The sequence below is a fragment of the Lithobates pipiens genome, unplaced genomic scaffold (genome assembly GCF_037356315.1).
Source record: "Lithobates pipiens isolate NorthernLeopardFrog02 unplaced genomic scaffold, aLitPip1_a1.2 Scaffold_19, whole genome shotgun sequence".
In the NCBI taxonomy this organism is placed as follows: domain Eukaryota; kingdom Metazoa; phylum Chordata; class Amphibia; order Anura; family Ranidae; genus Lithobates; species Lithobates pipiens.
In genome coordinates, this window is record NW_027507764.1 from 239,111,777 (window position 1) to 239,132,816 (window position 21,040).

General features: G+C 42.8%; 1 protein-coding gene across 2 annotated transcripts in view; it reads left to right on the forward strand.

Annotated features, from left to right (window-relative positions):
* The window catches only part of SLC12A7 (solute carrier family 12 member 7), a 684,227-nt gene that overhangs the window by 406,571 nt on the left and 256,616 nt on the right, over positions 1–21,040 (forward strand). For both annotated transcript variants that reach the window (XM_077491822.1, XM_077491823.1), the window contains exons 15-16: positions 5,007–5,126; positions 11,606–11,710. In XM_077491822.1, coding sequence (XP_077347948.1) covers positions 5,007–5,126; positions 11,606–11,710 — 225 coding nt within the window. The remainder of the gene's footprint in view (positions 1–5,006; positions 5,127–11,605; positions 11,711–21,040) is intronic.

The window sequence follows — 21,040 nt, forward strand, 5'->3', positions numbered from 1 at the left end:
ATTCTGGGAGGCCGTTATTTAACGGCCTCTCAGAGTTAAACAACCGCCCTGAAGCCGTTTTTCGGCTATGGGCCAGTTGTTAAGTGGTTAAACACTGATTTGAATAATGAAAACAACCCTAGCCTGTACGATACAGTAGAATATGTCACTTTTTTATTTTTCTATTGTATGATTAGGGGTGCAGTACTGAAAGATAAGCAATAGATCCACATTGCTCACCAGATCACTCCATCAAGTAGTATTTGATAAAACCACCTGCACACCTGATAAGTTTGTACATGCTCTTATTGGAGACTTTCATGCCTCCTTTCCCGCTAAGTCCCGATAGGCCCCCGGAGGGGTCCACTGGGGAGGGGCCACTGTCATGTACCTAGGTGTCTTCGAACCAGAATGTTCCTTGTCCCACAGCTGCAGTCTTACCTGTTGTGCCACGGAGGAGCTCTGGAGTTATTGCAATGTTCTCCCAGCTTGATGCATTGTCTTGGACTCACTAGCCCCACCTGCTGCCAGCTGTGGACAATGTAATCCTCAGCATACACGCTCTACTTCAGACACCACCTACCACAGGTACCTTACAGATATCTCTCTCTAGAGTCCATACTGCTGAATATAAGTAATGACTTTGCTTGCTTTGGAAACTGCAGCTTGGCATTGAATGCTATGTTTGAGCTTATGATCTACCAAAACCCCCAGATCCTTCTCCATTGATTCCCCAATTGTACTCCCCCTAGTATATACAGTGCCTTGCAAAAATATTCACCCTCTTGGCGTTTTTCGTGTTTTGCTGCCTCACAACCTGGAATTAATATGGATTTGCATAATTAAATTTATAGAACATCAGAACATGCCCACAACTTTGAAGTTTTATTTTTTATTATTATTATTTTGAAGCAAACAACAAATAGGACAAAATAACAGGAAAAGTCAATGTGCATAACTATTCAACCCCCTAAAGTCAATACGTATGTAGAGCCACCTTTTGCGGATATCACAGCTCCAAGTCGCTTTGGATAAGTCTCTATGAACTTGCCACATCTTACCACTGGGAATTTCCCCATTCTTCCTTGCAAAACTGCTCTAGCTTCTTCAAGTTGGATGGTTTGCGCTTGTGAACAGCGATCTTTGTCTGACCACAGACACGGGCGTCTGCAGAACTTTTTTCATGGGGGGGCATCATTTTAAGGTCACCCATGCTCCGTCCCTTTTCGACTGTCCTTATCATGGTTAGAGACGGCAGACATAGTACAGACACACCCATATACATTACACGTCCCATACACACAGATACAATACACCCAGATACTTTACTCCCCCATACACCCAGATACTTTACTCCCCCATACACCCAGATACTTTACTCCCCCATACACCCAGATACTTTACTCCCCCATACACCCAGATACTTTACACCCCCATACACCTAGATAAGTTGCATCCCCATATACACAGATACATTACACCCCATACATTACACACACAATCATTAGTATGGAGAACTCCCCTCCAATCAATTTCTATGTTGCGAGCTTCAGATGACAGAGAGAATTAAATGAATTACTAACTCCAGAAAAGGCAGATGGAAGGCTCCAACAACAGCTGCACATGCCAAGCAGCTCAGATGAGACTGGGGCCCCATGCGGTGGGTGTTCTTGGGGTCCTTATCTAGAAGGGAGTGCTGGGCCTCTCACAAATGTCCAGGCACAACACAGAGAGCCAGCAGTCCGAGCCGAGGATAGGAGCAGAGATAAATCATCAGTGATATGGTCGGGCTAAGCATTAACAGACGCTGTCCAGGCAGCAGGTGAAAGGCAACAGGCAAGCTGCGGGAGTGCTTTGTATTCCCTGCCTCTGGCCGCGCTGCCTTCCCTCAGCTCAGGGGCTACAAACACCATCACTCCCTTACACTCCATGTTGTGTATGTGACTCCCAACCCTGGGACAAGCAGCGCAGCACCCTGGACTGATTGTGTGCACTTGCCTATAGGTAGCACAACCCCTGCTGAGGGGCCACTTGACCCCCCTTGCCCCTACCTGCAAACGCCCATGACCACAGATTTACACATTTCCCCTTAAACCACTCAAGTGTTGCTTTAGCAGTGTGTTTGGGGTCATTGTCCTGCTGGAAAGTGAACCTCCATCCTAGCCTCAAGTCTCACACAGTGGTACAGGTTTTGTTCAAGAATATCCCTATATTTAGCACCATCGATCTTTACCTCAACTCTGACCAGTTTCCCAGTCCCGATTGGATGGTGTTCTTTGGGTGATGTGATGTTTTGGGTTTGCGCCAGACATAGCGTTTTCTTTGGCCAAAAACTTAAATCCTAGTCTCATCATACCCAAGCACCTTCCTCCATACATTTTGGAAGTCTCCCACATGCCTTTTCTCAAACTCAAAATGTGCCATTTTGTTTTTGCTGAAAGTAATGGCTTTCTTCTGGCCACCCTTATTGTCATCTTCTGTACAGATACTCCAGTCTCTATGTTTGGAACTCTGCAGGTCCTCCAGGGTTACCTTGGGTCTCTGTACTGCCTCTCTAATTAATGCCCTCCTTGTCCGGTCTGAATTTTGGTGTGCGGCCATCTCTTGGCAGGTTTGTTGTTGTGCCATGTTCTTTCCATTTGGTTATGATATATTTGATAGTGCTCCTAGGGTTCATCAAAGATTTGGATATTTTTTTTTATAACCTAACCCTGACTTGTATTTCTCAACAATATTGTCCCTTACTTGTTTGGAGAGTTCCTTGGTCTTCATGGCAGTGTTTTGGTTAGTGGTGCCTCTTGCTTAGGTGTTGCAGCCTCTGGAGCCTTTCAAAAAGGTGTGTATATGTAATGATCATGGTACACTTACATTGCACATAGGTGGACATCATTTCACTAATTATGTGACTTTTGAAGGTAATTAGTTGCGCCAGAGCTTTTTATGGGCTTCATAACAAAGGGGGTGAATACATACAAACATGCCAATTTTCAGTTTATTTCTGAAAAATAGTTTTATGTATATATTTTTCTAATTTTACTTCACCAACTTAGACCATTGTGTTCTGATCCATCACATATAATTCAGATTAAAAAAAAAACATTGAATTAAAGGCTATAATGTAACAAAATAAGTAGAAAGCCAAGGGGGTGAATACTTTTGCAAAGCACTGTATGATGCATGCATAATCTTAGACCCAAGTACATAACTTTACATTTATCAACATTAAACCTCATTTGCCACTTAGTTGCCCAATTAGACAGTGCATTGAGGTCAGCTTTTAAATTGGAGACATCCTGTAAGAATGTTATTCCACTGCATAGTTTGGTGTCCTCTGAAAAGACAGAAATGTTACTTTTAATCCCAGACCCTATATCATTTATAATGATATTAAAAAGTAAGGGTCCTAGCACTGAACTTTGGGGTACACCACTAATAACCTTAGACCATTCAGAGTATGAGTGATTAACCACTACTCTCTGAATTCTGTCTTTTAGCCAGTTTTCTATCCATTTACAAATTGATCTTTCCAAGCCTATAGACTTTACCTTTACATATGAGCCGTGTGTGGGGAACTGTGTTAAACGCTTTTGCAAAGTCCAGGTATACCATGTCCACAGGCACCCCTCTGTCCACGGTTTTACTTACCACCTCATAAAAAGAAATCAGGTTTGTTTGACAACTGTCTTTCATGAATCCATGCGGTCTGTTGCTTAAAATATATTTTTCCACCAAGAACTCATATGTGGCCTTTAATTAAACTCTCCAGTATCTTCCCGACTATAGAAGTTAAACAGGTCTATAGTTACTTGGTAAAGACTTTGATCCCTTTTTAACTATAGGCACCACATTGGCCCTGCGCTGATCCAGTAGTAGCATTCCAGTTATTCCCTAAAAGTGAGTCCCTAAAAATGAGAAAACATGGCCTTAAAATGACAGAGCTCAATTCTTTTAGGATCCGTAGGTGGATGCCATCTGTTCCAGGTGCTTTATCCACCTTGAGTCTATCTAAATATTTCTGGATCATATCACTTTTGAGCCATTGTGGATCATTTGTGGCTGTGTCAATATCGACCCCATTATGGACATGAGCTCCCACATGCTTCTTTGTATACACAGAGCTGAAGAAAGTATTTAATACATTTGCCTTGTCTTTGACCCTAGTCACCCACTCTAGATTAGATTATATGACGTCCAGCAGGATAACATGCCAGTGCAGGGATGCGCAGCGATCGCGGCGTGTCACTCTGACACGCCACATCTACTATTGTGGTAAGGAGCCTCTGACAGAGGCTTGTTACCATGTGATCAGCTGTGACTAATCGGCATTCGCAGTTCGTACTGACAGGGAGAGACGATCGACAGCTCCCCCTGTCAGAGGGGGGTCTGTGCTGATAATCAGCATATTGATTATCAACACTGTGCCCATCAGGTGCCAGTCGGTGCCCCCTCAAAAAAATATCAGAGCTCACCACAGTGCCCATCGGTGCCCAGCAGTAATACCCGTCGGTACCGCCTCATCAGTGCTGCCCATCAGTGCTATTGGTGTCCATCAGTGCCCATCAATTCTATATAACAGTGCCTCCTCATCCTTTTTTATGTTTAGCAAAAAATGAAAACCCCAGAGGTGATCAAAAAGAAAACTCTTTGTGGGAAGAAAATTATAAAAATAGTATATTGTGAGTACAGTATTACATGACCAAGCAATTGTCATTGAAAGTGCGACAGCGATGAAAGCTGAAAATTGTCCTGGGCGGGAAGGGGCGAAAGAGCCTGGTATTGAAGTGGTTAAACATTTGATATTTGATATGTTTTCTATTGTAAATAAAATATAAAATACAGAAAGGACAGAGCTGAGGGTGGAGACACTGTGTGTGTGTGTGGGGGGGGGGGGGGTACACACAGGTTGTGCTTCCAAGTGGAATAATTACCATGCTGGGATGGATGTGCTTCAATATATAATCATGTATGTATATATACACATATGTGCTGAAAATTATTTCCTCCCCCCCCCCTTTTTTTTTTTTTAGGACTCTTTCATTTGTGGGAATGAGTTTATGCCTTGCTTTAATGTTCATTTGCTCTTGGTATTATGCATTAGTTGCTATGGTGATTGCTGGATGCATTTATAAGTATATCGAATATAGAGGGTAAGTCCGATATTAGGAAAAGCTTGTTTTTATTTGTTACAATATAGTTCTAAACAACTAGGTGATGATAAATTGCAGCTGCTGTACACAAGGTGCTAATCACTTGAATGAATGTAGATGGGGAAAAAACTGCTCTCACAACACACAATATTTGTGAAATAAACAAAAAAAAGTCAAAATAAAAGAAATGTAAGTGTTTATCCACAGTGGAGTTGGTGCAAGGGATACTTCATAAACTTGCAGGAGAGCAGTGGCGCCCCCTAATGTGTCCCCACTCACTAGAACAGGACGACCCCCAGCTTTGCAGTCCATGGGTCACTTTAGGCTTGTAAATGATATCCCACACACATAGATTGGTGCCAAAACATCAGATGATAGATTAATGTAGGAACATCAGATGATAGATTTCCAATAGAAGGCTCTCAACAGGATAAGCAGGTACCCAGAAACAAAGAGGATGGACCAATAGCGGAGTACTGTTATAAAAGTTGGTTTAATGCGCATAGGGATTGGTACTTACAAAAAAAGACGCTTAAAAACAAGCATGAATAAAAGGCTGTGGATATAGGAAGCGGCCATACATTGCGTTTGTTCCACGGATTGGAAGTGACGTCAGTCGACACAGAAAATTATGTCTCCTGAGGGAGGGTGAAATGCATTGACATAATTTCCTGTCTCGATTGACATCACTTCCGATCCGTGAAACACACGCTATGTATGGCCGCTTCCTGTATCTACAGCCTTTTGTCCGTGCTTGTTTTTAAGCGTCTATTTTGCACGACGCCATGGGCTCCCCCATCACATTAAACCCCAAATCATGCCTACTAGGCACATACTCAGAACCAGACATCAACAAATTCTTTAAGATATTACTAAATTCCTGCTAGAAAAACCATAGCGAAACAGTGGATGAGGCCCTACCCCACCTGAGTTTAAAATGTGGCTAATGGAAGTAAATAACGGTTTAAAATACAAAAAACTCAATTAACTACATATAGATTGTCCTTCCAAATATGGTAAAATTTGGGATAAGTGGTTACAAGCCCCAGAGACTATATAATGAAGCCCCCTCCATATACTTGTTTTTTTATATACAAATTGTTGGGCTCCTAAAATCTATCTCAGTGGGAATCACGAGAAGGATGAATATTTGCTGTACCATGCAAGCTATGTTTCTATATTTTCTGTCATATTACCTTACTGTAAACCCCCTATTATTTCTAAATGCAATCTCCTCTCTACATGGGATGTTTTCTTCTATGCCTCATGATGTAACTATGTCACCCTCACTGACGTTTACTGTGATAATGTTCTTGGTATATACTTGGTATATACTTTGTTGAATGTACCAATAAAATTGGGGGAAAAAAAAAAACATGAGTGCTGAAAAAAAAATTATATGGGTGCTGAAAGATAAAAAAAAAATGATATTAATAATAACTTTAATAGTAGTCGTCACCAAAATGATACATTATGGATTAAATGATCACCTAATAAATAGAGAGAGAAAAAAAAAAACCTCTCAAAACTGGTGTATAAATTGAACCAAACATTATACCATCTGATTGTACAATCGTAAATTGGTACAAAAGATATTGAAAATGTTAGTAATAATACTACTAAGAATAATGATCCTTAAAGAGGAAGTAAACCCTGATGGGGTTTACTTCCTCTTTCATTCCCTGCAAAGGCGATGCATAGTAGCCCATTATGTGTCACTTACCTGACACAGGAGCCAGCGATGTCACCGCTGTCCCCTGTAGTCCGGCGCATCCATCTTCTCGATGGGTCTCGCCGCTGTCATTCGGCGAAGCCGCAATGACGTCACTCCCGCGCATGCGCACGAGAGCAGCCATGCGCGCCATATTCACCGCTGACGGTGCCGCGCTCAGTGCGCATGCGCCGTAGACAGCGGTGCCTGTCTTTTGGCAAATATCTCCTAAACCAGTAGTGAATTGGACCTACAATGGTATCTGTAGAAAGGACAGAATGAAAGCAGGGTGAGTGTTGGGTAAAAGTTTTAGTGGTAAGAACTGGGATGAAAATGAGAGAAATCCTTATTTATTCCAGTGTGAGTTGAAAGCACGGGCCTAATCAGCAGCTTGTTTGTCAGCAACCATGCTAGAGCCAGGTAGGCAGGTTTATAAAAAAAATGGCTCCAAACGGAACAGGTGGAGGATCGAAGGTGTTTTGTTTTTTGGTTCCTTTTATTAGGTTAACATCTCATCCATAATGTATAATTTTAATAATAGTGATGATTACTATTAGTTGTAATTATTTCTTTTTTTTATCTTTCACCACCCATATTTATTTTTTCAGCACTTGTGTTCTCTTTTTTTTAATGTAATTATTTTGACACTCAAATTACTATTGACTGGTTTTAATTACCCTGTGGAGGGGACATTGTATTGATGTCAGATTGACATGATAATCTTATGTTCTTTCTAGCCCTGATGAAGGGGGCATGTAGACCCATCAAAATCTGTTGGCTATTTCTTGATCTGTACTCCTGACCTTTAAATGGAATAAAGTTCATTCTGGACCTTCTTAGCAGTGGTGTGGTGCTTTAACCACTCAGACCGGACCATTTTGCTGGTTTAAGACCAGACCACTTTTTGTGATTCGGCACTGCGTCGCTTTAACTGCGGTCGTGCGACAGGGCTCCCAAACAAAATTGACGTCCCTTTTTCCCCACAAATAGAGTTTTTTCTTTTGGTGGTATTTGATCACCCCTGCGGTTTTTATTTTTTGCGCTATAAACATAAAAAGAGCGACAATTTTTAAAAAAACGCAATTATATTTTACTTTTTGCTATAATAAATTTCCCCCAAAAATATATAAAAAAAAACATTTATTTTCCTCAGATTAGGCCGATACGTATTCTTCTACATATTTTTGGTAAAAAAAATAACAATAAGCGATTATTGATTGGTTTGCACAAAATTTACGTTTACAAAATTTACGTTTACAATATAGGGGATAGTTTTATATCATTTTTTTTTTTTTTTTTTTACTAGTAATGGCAGCGATCAGCGATTTTTATTGTGACTGCAACATTATGGCGGACACATCGGATATTTTTGACACATTTTTGGGACCATTGTCATTTATACAGCAATCAGTGCTATACAGATGCACTGATTGCTTTGTAAATGACACTGGCAGTGACGGGGTTAACCAAGGGGTGTCAGTGTAGGGGTTAAGTGTCCTAGGGGCGTATTACTAACTGTGGGGGGTGTGGCTGTGTGTTGGTGAACACTGATCTCTGCTCCAATCACAGGGAGCGGTGATCAGTGTCACGTGTTGCTAGGCAGAATGGGGAGATGCTGTTTCCCTGTGGCGATCGAGCCGCGGGATCCGCAACAGGACTTGCGGGAGTCCTGACCGGCACACGCCGCCTTGCAAGCGATGGCACGGCACCATTCTTAAAGGGACCTACCTGTATGCCCATATGCCTGTCTGTGCCATTCTGCCGACGTACATCGTCGTGCGCTGGTCGGGAAGTGGTTAAATTTCAACCCTTCTTGCATTACACTAATAAGGAATTTGGCAGCGTCTGCATCCCTTTAGACATGCTATTCCTTTGGGGGTATCTCACCAAAAATAAAAAAATTTGTTACAGGGGATGCCCAAAATCTGACTTGTAGCTTAGTGCAGACTTCTGGGGAAGAAGTAAGCCAATCGCAAAACCAGGAAATTACACTTCTGGGAGCGTTCGGTACACCATCTGTGTACAGAACACCTTCAGGTTGCCAAATTGTATTGCATTTTACATAAAATTACAGTGCTACAGATTGAAAAGGATAGGGTCATTTTTAGGGATGCACCAAAACATATCGGCTGAAAATTGACCTTTCTGCAAAAAGTCGAAAGTGAATTTTCGCCCATCACATGGGGGTGCCATTCTGGAGAGCCCATCATTACTCTCTCCTCCTCCCCTCCTCACCCATGCTGCAAGCGGCCCGTGGCTACATATGGCTGTGCAGGAGCTCGGTCACGCTGTTTACTGTGAAAGTGAAAGCAAGGGAGAGATATCTAGCAGTGTGTGCTGTGCTCTCTGCCTCCCCCTACAGTGCAGTACCCAGTATATATATATATATATATATATATATATATATATATATATATATATATATATATATATATATATATATATATATATATATATATATATATATATATATATATATATATATATATATATATATACTATTTTATGCATCTGTGTGTGCATGTGTGTGTTATATGTGTGCATGTTTATATTTGTGTGTATGTTTGTGTGCATGTATATATATTATGTGTGTGTGTTTTTATATGTGTATGTTTATATGCACTGGTGAGGCACAGGCAGGCTACATGATGGTCACTGGTAGGCTGCTGGGCACAGTGAGGCTGCGTATGATGGGCACTGGTGAGGCTGCATTGATCTCCTGTAGCATGTCCGCAGTCTCTGGCCATCTCCTGTACCATGTCCGCAGTCTCTGGCCATCTCCTGTACCATGTCCGCAGTCTCTGGCCATCTCCTGTACCATGTCTGCAGTCTCTGGCCATCTCCTGTACCATGTCCGCAGTCTCTGCCCATCTCCTGTAGCATGTCCGCAGTCTCTGCCCATCTCCTGTAGCATGTCCGCAGTCTCTGCCCATCTCCTGTAGCATGTCCGCAGTCTCTGCCCATCTCCTATCTCCTGTAGCATGTTTTCAGTGTCTGACCATCTCCTGTATAATTTGTTTTTTTTTTTAAAACAGTCAATTTCGGTATCGGTTTTGGTTTTCAGGATCAACTAAGATTTATTTTTGGTATCGGCACCAAAAAACCCATCCCTAATAATTTTATTAACATTAAATTACATTGATTTACGTCTAAATTGTATTTGTTATATTATGTTTTTCCCCACAAAAGTGGAGTAACTCTTTAATCCTTGCCTTTGTTCTTGTTTAAGCTGGTCCTATGACCACTGCCCAGGTTTTCTGTTCAGGGCGGGTCCTTTTCTCTTTTAGTGTCCTATGGAGCCACCCTTGCATGCAGGCTTTAGGGGACACTAGCTGTGTCTCCTCACAACTTTGACAGGATTTACTAAAACTGGAATGTGCAAAAACTGGTGCAACTTTGTATGGAAACCATTTAGCTTCCAGGTTTTGTTTTATTGTCAAAGCTTAATTGAACACGCTGAAAATAGAAGCTGATTGGCTACCATGCACAGCTGCACCAGATTCTGAGTGCTCCAGTTTTAGTAAATCTCCCCCAGTGTGCATCAGAAAGAAACACACAGCCCCATGGCCTAGGGTGCCAAGGTACTACCCTAGTCTTCCCTTCTCCAAGCTTACAGAACAATTGGGAACTGCACTGTTCACTGAAGACCAGAATCTCGGGGAAGCAGCAATAAGCAATCAGGAGCAGCATTAAAAGTTTGTAAACCTCAAGGCATGAGGTAAGAATTTTAACAGATGGTTTATTGGGGAATTTTTATATCATTGTGCTTAACGTGTTAGGCTAAAAACCACTGAGGATTTAATACTACTCTAATAATAATAATAAGACTGTAATTATTATGCCAAAAGAAAAAACTGCGCTATTAACTAAACCCACCCAATAAGCAGCAGCTCAAACTACTATAACCAAACCACAACGACACGCAACAATTAACAAATATAAGGAGCTGCGCTAAGAAAAATTTAGGTGTAAACTATGATCAAAAAATTAATTGGTAGTGTCCCAATCACAATTAAAGTGCAAACAAAAAATTGATTACAATATATAAATAAATACAAGTTCATAAGTGAAAGTTCATAAATAAAAATTGATAAGTGAAAATTAGTAAGCTAATAAAATGACCATATAAAATAAATACAAATTCATACGCGAAGCTTAGTAATTTGATAATGATACTTAATATAAACGAAATAGAAAATATTAGTCCATATAAATGTCCCAAAAATTTTCATGCTAAGGGATCAGCAGGAATCCAGTGCAGGATCAAAACACCCTTTGAAAAAGTTCTGTAAAGTGCAGAAGATGCCATCACCAATATTAACTCTGGCCGCTTACCAGAATATACTATTATATGGGACTAGATTAATCATCAGGATGGACACTTAGGATGGCAAGCAGGAAATCTCTCTCCCCAGCAACAAGATGTTACACCGTGATAAGCTGCTGTAGTCTCCTCGAGCCTCCTGCAGGATGAGTGCGGCAACTTGAAGACAGTCTAACTGGCCACATCTATATGCCCCTCGATATGAATGGGTTCCTAGAGTTACCACCTCATCCTTTTAAACCTGAACACCTTTGAATTACACACATTTGTTCATGTGAATTCAGTTGAAAAAAATGTGAATCATGGGTAAAGGTTGTGCGACTAATGTGTTTAAAACATTTTATAAATAACCCTTTAACATAAATCATATTTAATGGCTAAAGATCTACTTATTATCATCCCTAAGAAACTGTAGTAACCATGTTTAAAATGCCCTACATTTAGAGCTGAAAAAGAATGGGGAGATGGAATACGAGGACTGTCCTTAAATGCAGCTCGCTATGCATTACTTCGTGTTGAACATGGAACAATGCATACTAAAAATTGGAGGTAAGTTTCTGTATCATTTGTTTACATATTAAATGTGTGCAATTGAAATTAATTTTGTTACTCTTTTAAGAGACCGTGTCTCTGAAAAAGTAAAAAAACAAGCAAATGGGTAATCAAGAACCATATTCTTGCCATATGACTAGTTATTTGTAATCCAATTAAACAGAATAGGCCTTCTGGAAAGATGTTTTAGTTGTATCTCGTGTGCTTCCAGCCTATTCTCTCTTACAGTATTACAGGATTTGCTTGTAGGTGATTTTATTTTATGTAAGTATTTAGAAGAATAGCTAAAGTAACAAGATCAAGGGTTATTAAAACATTTGTGTTCAGTTAAGGTGAAGGATAGATATAAAGGAGAGCACTGTATAATTGAGGACATTTTTTAATGTGGTATTATCAAACATGCTGACTATCAAGAAAGCTAAATTCCTCTTTTAAGAGAATTAAAAGTGTATCTATACCCAATTTTGTTCTTAGTTTTGGATAGAATAGAAAGAGGTTGGAACCCCTGTCAGATCTTTCTGCTATCCAGTGCTCGAGATTGCCCAATCACAGTTATGGGGATCTTTTAACAGACTGTAAGACAGGGAAAATCTGCCACAGAGAAATGGATAACCATAAAAAGATGGCAGAGGTTCTTGCATTCCTCTGTTTGGCTATCTCAAATCGAAACCAGATTCTTCCCTGCTCTACCTAATACTAAATCAAACGTTTTGGCTATAGATGCATTTTAAAGGTGGGCCTCACATCTGTGCATTGTAGTAATGCGATATAAAAAATGTGCCTTACCACGTGTTTTTGCAGTGCACATTATCCACTTCAGCCCCAGAAGGATTTGCCCCCTTCCTGACCAGAGCACTTTTACAATTACAATTTTGCACTGCGCTGCTTTAACTGGTAATTGCACGGTTAAACAACATTTGCATCCTTTTTTTACCCACAAATAGAGCTTTCTTTTGGTCTAAAGGTGTTGTCACGAGTGAAAATGTGCTCTGCGGAGCTCCTGGAGGGATCCATGCAGGATCTAAAAAGCCTCTACAACCGGATCCCTCCTGCCACTGCGGCTCCAGGCCTCGCATAGAAGAATGAGGTTTTGCCTGTAACGCTCCTCTTTGAGGGCTGGACCCTAGGATCCAGGACTCTTTTTGGTCTTGCAAATTACCTAAAGCTGTCCTGAGGGGTGCTATACATGGTCCAAAGGAGTGGAACCCCTATTAAAAGGGCCCCAGTCTTTGAAGGTTTAACCAAGCTGCCCACCGTGATGGGTGAAGTTTGGATCTGTCTTTTTTTTATTTATTTTTTTATTCGTTTTAAAAGAAAAGGTACAAAACAGAGCCTTGGGGCATTCCCCGGCTCGCATAATACAAAACAGTAGGTAAGGCATAACATCCTAATACTATGCGCCTAACCCAAACAACATTCGTCAAACCAACCCCGTAGCTTGCTGCTAAAATTGACAGGAGTAATATATTTCCTAGTTATCAACTTAGGCCTAGTAATGCACTACAGGCAGTCTACTAAAACAAAAGGTCTATAAGCGGGTGTCCATTTGGCACGTGGGTAGCTCAGATGCCACCCCAGATAAAGCTATTAAAGGAGTTGTCTACTGAATAGATTGGGTTGACAATTCTACAGGGTTATCTTGCTCCACAGTTGTCTCAGACTCCAACCATATATTCCAAACCTTCTGAACCTTCTGAGGGCATCCCCGAATAGAATATACTTCCTTGTACAAGGGCACTGCAAAGTTAACCAATGACTTCCATGCACTCAGGGTGAGGGCCGCCTTGGGGGCCCTCCACCGGAGCACAAGTTTCCTGGCATAGAAGAGCAACAATCCCAGTAATGTGCGGACTGCCCGCGAGGGAACCAAAGCGCCCACCAAGCCAAGCAGACATATCTCCATCGTCTGAGGTATAGGAATCGTCAGCTCAGTAATGAAGAAAAGAACCAGTGACCAGTAATGTTGTACCTCAGGGCAAGACCAAATCATATGAATGTACCCAGCCGAGTGCGCCCGACAGTGCCAGCACTGCGATGTAGAGTCAGGGTATATCCTATGAAGCCTATATGGGGTATAGTAAAATTTATAAAGTATTTTAAATTGAATCAGCCGGTCTCTAGAGGAGACCAAGTGTCTAAAGGGGGAGTCCCAAATGTCCTCCCAGTCCTCCCCATCCAGTCCCGGCAGCTCCGCCACCCAAAATTCCCGACGTTTTTCCAATCCACAATGAACTGAGGGCTGCAGAGCCTTGTAAACCGTGGATAACGGTTTAAGCAGTGTCTCTTGACGCAGGAGCAACTCCATATTAGACTGTTACAGGGTTAGAGGCAAGTTACCGAACTGAGTCTCGTATGCATGGCGAAGCTGCAGGTACCGGAAAAAGTACACATTGGGTAAATCAAACCTAGATCTGAGCTGGTCGAATGTCAGTAATGCACCATTCTCACAAATGTGATGGAGATACCGAACGCCCCTTGACGCCCACACGATCGGATCCGGAATAGAGTAGAATTCAGGTAGGGAGGGATTGAGCCACAATGGAGTATTAGGAGAGCATACTCTGGGTCCAGCCAGCCGGTGGCTGACCACCCCAGACCACGCCCTCAGCACTGTCCTCATTGAGGTAGTAAGAGGATGTGGAGCTCTAAGGCCCCTAAAGGCCCCTAAAACGTTCTGCAGTGCTTCAAACGATCCCACAATTAAGGCCTCCAAGGCAACTGCTGCGTTGGTGGCATCTGAGGTAAGCCAGCTGTGGGCATGTGTGAGCATTGCCGCCATGAAATAAAGGAAAAAATCAAGACAAGCCAGGCCCCCCTGCGTCCAAGGTCTCTGTAGTATGGACAAGCGGAACCGGGGAGGAGTGGTGCCCCATAAAAAAACGAAATAAGTGAGAGTTTAATAGTTGAAAAAGAACCCTGGGTATCCACGTTGGAGAATGGCGCATTACGTACAGGAGAGGAGGGAGCAATTTCATTTTAATTAAATTAATTCGCCCTATCCGCATAAGGGGAAGGTTAGCCCACACTTTAAGCCTATTTTGTGTAGTTTGTAGGATAGGAAGAAGATTAAGTTTACAAAAGTCTTGTATTCTGGGAGAGATGGTGATACCAAGATACTTAATGTTTTCTACCCACTGTAGTGGAAGTGATGGGTCGGCCAGCCTCCCAGCCCCCGGGTCCACCGGCAGAATCTGGGACTTGTCCCAGTTGACCTTCAGACCAGAAACGGCCGCGAAGCGTGATAGAAGCTCTAGCGCCGCCCGGATGGACGGCCCAGGATCCCGGAGGAAGAGAATAATATCGTCAGCATACAGTGCAGTCTTTCCCTCCAAGGATCCCACCCGTATCCCCCGAACGGCGCCCGAGGATTGCAGCGCAACAGCCAAGGGTTCAACCATCAAAGAGAAAAGGGCTGGGGACAGAGGACACCCCTGTCGGGTGCCCCTCTCTACCGGAAATGAGGAGGACAGCATACCCCCCAATTTAATTTGTGCATTAGGTTTTTGGTACAATAGTTGGATCCATTTCCTAAAAGTAGGGCCAAAGCCATATAACCTAAGTACCTCCTCCATGTAGGCCCAGGACACAGAATCAAACGCCTTTTCAAGGTCCAAGGCCACTAAAATTCTGCTGTCCTGGTCCGTGGAAGGGAGTTGCAGATGAGTGAAGACTCTACGGATATTGACATCTGTTGATTTCCCCAGCATAAAACCAGTTTGATCTATGTTTACCAAAAATGGGAGGATCCCCATCAGCCTGGTGGCCAACACTTTCGTCAGCATCTTTAAATCATAGTTAAGAAGGTATATAGGACGGTATGCTGAACAATAGGAGGCATCCTTACCCGGATTTTGAACCAGAACTATGTGGGCCTGTGACATTGAGTCAGGTAGAGATCCTGTCTCCAGACTAAGGGCATACAACTTATGGAGCCGTGGGACCAAATCGGCTATGTACATTTTGTACCAGTCCCCTGGGAGCCCGTCAGGGCCCGGTGTCTTATTAGGTGGTAGGGAACGGATTGCTGTTTCAATTTCGGTTATCGAAATGTCAGCTTCTAGTAGGGCCACATCCTCCTCTGTGAGAACCATCAGAGACAGTCCCCGGAGAAAAGAGAGGTGCTCGGGGGATAACTGTGCAGTGGTGGAGCTATACAATGAGGAATAATACGTTTGAAATTCATTAAGGATGTCAGATGGGTTGGAAGTCACTCCCCCCGCCACAGTATGTATCGTGGGCACCACCGTTTGAAATTTGGGGTCAGCCACCAGACCGGCCAAAAGCCTCCCATTCTTGTCCCCAGATTCAAATACCCTGGCTCCGAGTGACCTTTCCGAGGAGGCCGTCACATTAGCTAAGTGTAGAGAGAGTGCCCTCCGAGCCTGTGCCAGGGAGGAATATGCCCCAGGAGAAGGATCCGATGCAAACTCCCCTTCTGCCATACGCACATCAAACTCTAGTTCCTTAGTCTCAGAGGCATAGTCCACCCTGGCAGCTTTTATTGCAGATATATAACCCCCTCTTATAGTTGCTTTAAAGGCATCCCAGGTTATCTGTGCAGTGGACACATCATCATTACAGACCCAATACTGAGCAATCTTCCCTTGCATATTCTCCTCCACCTTCTCATCCTGCAGCCAGCGTGTCGCCAGTCTCCAGCTACCTCTGCACTCCCTCTCTCCAAGCCGCAGAATGACCTCCAGGGGGGAATGGTCTGAGATCCCCGTTGGCAAATATGTTGCCGAGGCTACATATGGAAGCATAGCCGGAGAGCAAAAGGCCAGGTCTATTCTGGAGCCCGAGCGGTGGACCGCAGACAGGTGGGAGAAGCGCCTCACTTGTGGATTTTCCCACCTCCAGACCTCCGTGAGCTGCAGGGCTGTGGCCCATTGCTCCAAGTCTGTATCCGGCAGTCTGGTTGGATTGGAGGTGTCCAAAGTCCGATCCAGAATGCCATTGAAATCTCCCGCTATGATGAGTCTCGTGACCATATGAGGGGCCAGCCTGTCATACACCGTATGTAGCACAGATGTCGAAAAAGGGGGCGGGACATATATGTTCACAAACGCAAACATCTGGGCCTCTATAGACAGCAGCAATATGACAAACCGCCCCCCCCCCCCCCCCCGGTCCGAGACAACATGTTCTACCTGGCAATTGAGGGATCTGTTTAGGAGAATGGACACTCTCCTGGCATAATTAGAATATGTGGCATGGAAGGACTCCCTCACCCACCTCCTACGGAGAGCCAGATGTTTACTGCTCATCAGATAGGTCTCCTGTTGAAAAAGAATGTGTGGTTTGTGCGTTTGTAAATACTTAATCATAAGTTCTCTCTTGAAGCGACTATTTAGGCCACGCACATTCCATGACACCAATCTAAGCTCCATCTATCATATAAACAAATAGCAGGGTAGCCCACCGAAGGAAGGGGGGAGAGCCAATCGCCCTGCCCCCCCACCCCCCGTCCCGCCACCCCTATGGCAGCATGTGACAACCAACACCCGTATGTAGCCAATGGTGCATTCACTTATGTAAATAGGTAGTATCAAGGTATGACAATTTAGCAGCAAGCAAACAACCCCTACCAACCCGCCGGAACCATTTAGGCAGGTCAGCTTCATCTCTGAACAAAAAACAAAACAAAAACTGGAACAGTCTGTTACCAAAAACTAATCGCTGGGCGAGGAGAACTAGGCAGTTTTATTTCCCCTACACTTAGGTGGTGCTATAACAGTACTTGAGTTGGAGACAGACTCGAAGAGAAAAAAAAAGAAAAGGGAGAGCCAAAAAACAAAAATACAAAGAAAAAGGGGGGGGGGGAACATCCATGAGTGTAAACGTCTTCCAAACTTTATTGCTCCATTTATTCCAGGATGCAAAAAAAACCCCCCATAGGAGTAGACAGGAGCACATGCAGTGATACGGTAAAAGAGAAAAGGCTCTCCAGGACATAGAACTGCACCAGTTAGGCGCCTTGGACCAATGCAAACAAGGACAGCTCACCGCAAGGTGGAGAACCAGGAGTCCGCCTCCTCCGGGGAGTCGAAGAACTTTGTAGTGCCTGCATGTACCACTCGCAGCCGGCTCGGATATAACATACTGTAAGGCAGGCCCCTTTCTCTGAGGCACCGACGGATGTCTTGGAAGGTTTTCCTCTTCTTCTGTAGGTCTGCTGAGAAGTCGGGGTACAGGTGTATTTCGGCGTTTTCATACTGGATGTGCGGCTGTTTCCTGGCTTCACTCAGGATGCGGTCTCTGTCACGATAATTGAGGAACCGTACCAGAAATGGTCCAGGTGTCGCCCCAGGTGGGCGGCGACCAGATGGTACTCTATGTGCTCGTTCCACCACGTAGGTCGGTGAGATAGGAGTCAGGTCCAGTATGCCTTTAACCACTTGACCACTGGGCACTAAACACCCTTAATAACCAGACCAATTTTCAGCTTTCGGTGCTCTCACATTTTGAATGACAATTACTCAGTCATGCAACACTGGACCTATATGAAATTTTTGTCCTTTTTTTCACACAAATTGAGCTTTCTTTTGGTGGTATTTAATCACTGCTCGGTTTTTTATTTTTTGTGCTATAAAAGAAAAAAAAACGAAAATTCTGTAAAAAAATATGTTTTTTTCTTCGTTTCTGTTATAAAATTTAGCAGATTAGTAATTTTTCTTCATAAATTTTGTCCAAAATTTATACTACTACATATCTTTGGTAAAAATAAGTACAAATTGGATATTATTTGGTCTTTGTGAAAGTTATAGAGTCCACAAGCTATGGTGCCAATATCTGAAAATTGATCACACCTGAAGTACTGACGGCCTATTTCAATTCTTGAGACCCTAACATGCCAAAAAAGTACAAATACCCCCCAAATGACCCCTTTTTGGAAAGAAGACATTCCAAGGTATTTAGTAAGAGGCATGATGAGTTTTTTGAAGTTGTCATTTTTTCCCACAATTCTTTGCAATATCAAGATTTTTTTTACATTTTTGTCATATTATCAGTTTATTTCTCACACACAGCATATGCATACCACAAATTACACCCCAAAACACATTCTGCTACTACTCCCGAGTATGCCGATACCACATGTGTGAAACTTTTACACAGTGTGGCCACATACAGAGGCCCAACATGCAGGGAGCACCATCAGGCGTTCTGGAGCATTCTGACATTTCTCTCCTACATGTAAAAATCATAATTTATTTGCTAGAAAATTGCATAGAATCCCAAAACATTATATGTGTTTTTTTAGCAAACACCCTGGAGAATAGAATGGTGGTCGTTGCAACTTTTTATCTTGCACTGTATTTGCGCAGCGATTTTTCAAATGCTTTTTTTTGGAAAAAATAAAAATTTTGTGCTTAAAAAAAAACACAGTAAAGTTAGCCCAATTTTTGCATAATGTGAAAGATGAAGTTACGCCGAGTAAATAGATACCTAACATGTCACTCCTCAAAATTGCACACGCTCGTGGAATGGCGCCAAATGTCGCTACTTAACCACTTTAATACAGGGCACTTTCGCCCCCTTCCTTCCCAGCCCAATTTTCAGCTTTCATCGCTCTAGCGCTTTCAGTGACAATTGCGCGGTCATGCTACACTGTACCCAAATTAAATTTTTATCATTTTGTTCGCACAAATAGAGCTTTATTTTGGTGGTATTTATTCATGACTTCGTTTTTTATTTTTTGCGATATAAGCGCAAAAAAGCGGAAATTTGGAAAAAAAACAATATTTTCTTTTTTCTATTTTAAAAGAAATCCAATAAAATCAAATTTTGTCATAAATTTAAGCCAAAATGTATTCTGCTACATGTTTTTGGTAAAAAAAAATCTGTTAAGTGTATAATAATTGGTTTGTGTGATCACGGACATATGCACGCAAATGATCATGTACATACAGTGACTACAAGTAGTATTCAACCCCCTGCAGATTTAGCAGGTTTGATAAGATGCAAATAAGTTAGAGCCTTCAAACTTTAAACAAGAGCAGGATTTATTAACAGATGCATAAATCTTACAAACCAAAAAGTTATGTTGCTCAGTTAAATTTTAATAAATTTTAAACATAAAAGTGTGGGTCAATTATTATTCAACCCCTAGGTTTAATATTTTGTGGAATAACCCTTGTTTGCAATTACAGCTAATAATCGTCTTTTATAAGACCTGATCAGGCCGGCACAGGTCTCTGGAGTTATCTTGGCCCATTCCTCCATGCAGATCTTCTCCAAGTTATCTAGGTTCTTTGGGTGTCTCATGTGGACTTTAATCTTGAGCTCCTTCCACAAGTTTTCAATTGGGTTAAGGTCAGGAGACTGACTAGGCCACTGCAACACCTTGATTTTTTCCCTCTTGAACCAGGCCTTGGTTTTCTTGGCTGTGTGCTTTGGGTCGTTGTCTTGTTGGAAGATGAAATGACGACCCATCTTAAGGTCCTTGATGGAGGAGCGGAGGTTCTTGGCCAAAATCTCCAGGTAGGCCGTGCTATCCATCTTCCCATGGATGCGGACCAGATGGCCAGGCCCCTTGGCTGAGAAGCAGCCCCACAGCATGATGCTGCCACCACCATGCTTGACTGTAGGGATGGTATTCTTTGGGTCGTATGCAGTGCCATCCAGTCTCCAAACGTCACGTGTGTGGTTGGCACCAAAGATCTCGATCTTGGTCTCATCAGACCAGAGAACCTTGAACCAGTCTGTCTCAGAGTCCTCCAAGTGATCATGAGCAAACTGTAGACGAGCCTTGACATGACGCTTTGAAAGTAAAGGTACCTTACGGGCTCGTCTGGAACGGAGACCATTGCGGTGGAGTACGTTACTTATGGTATTGACTGAAACCAATGTCCCCACTGCCATGAGATCTTCCCGGAGCTCCTTCCTTGTTGTCCTTGGGTTAGCTTTGACTCTTCGGACAAGCCTGGCCTCGGCACGGGAGGAAACTTTCAAAGGCTGTCCAGCCCGTGGAAGGCTAACAGTAGTTCCATAAGCCTTCCACTTCCGGATGATACTCCCAACAGTGGAGACAGGTAGGCCCAACTCCTTGGAAAGGGTTTTGTACCACTTGCCAGCCTTGTGACCCTGCACGATCTTGTCTCTGATGGCCTTGGAATGCTCCTTTGTCTTTCCCATGTTGACCATGTATGAGTGCTGTTCACAAGTTTGAGGAGGGTCTTAAATAGTCAGAAAAGGCTGGAAAAACAGATAATTAATCCAAACATGTGAAGCTCATTGTTCTTTGTGCCTGAACTACTTCTTAATACTTTAGGGGAACCAAACAGAATTCTGTTGAATTGAGGGGTTGAATAATAATTGACCCTCTGA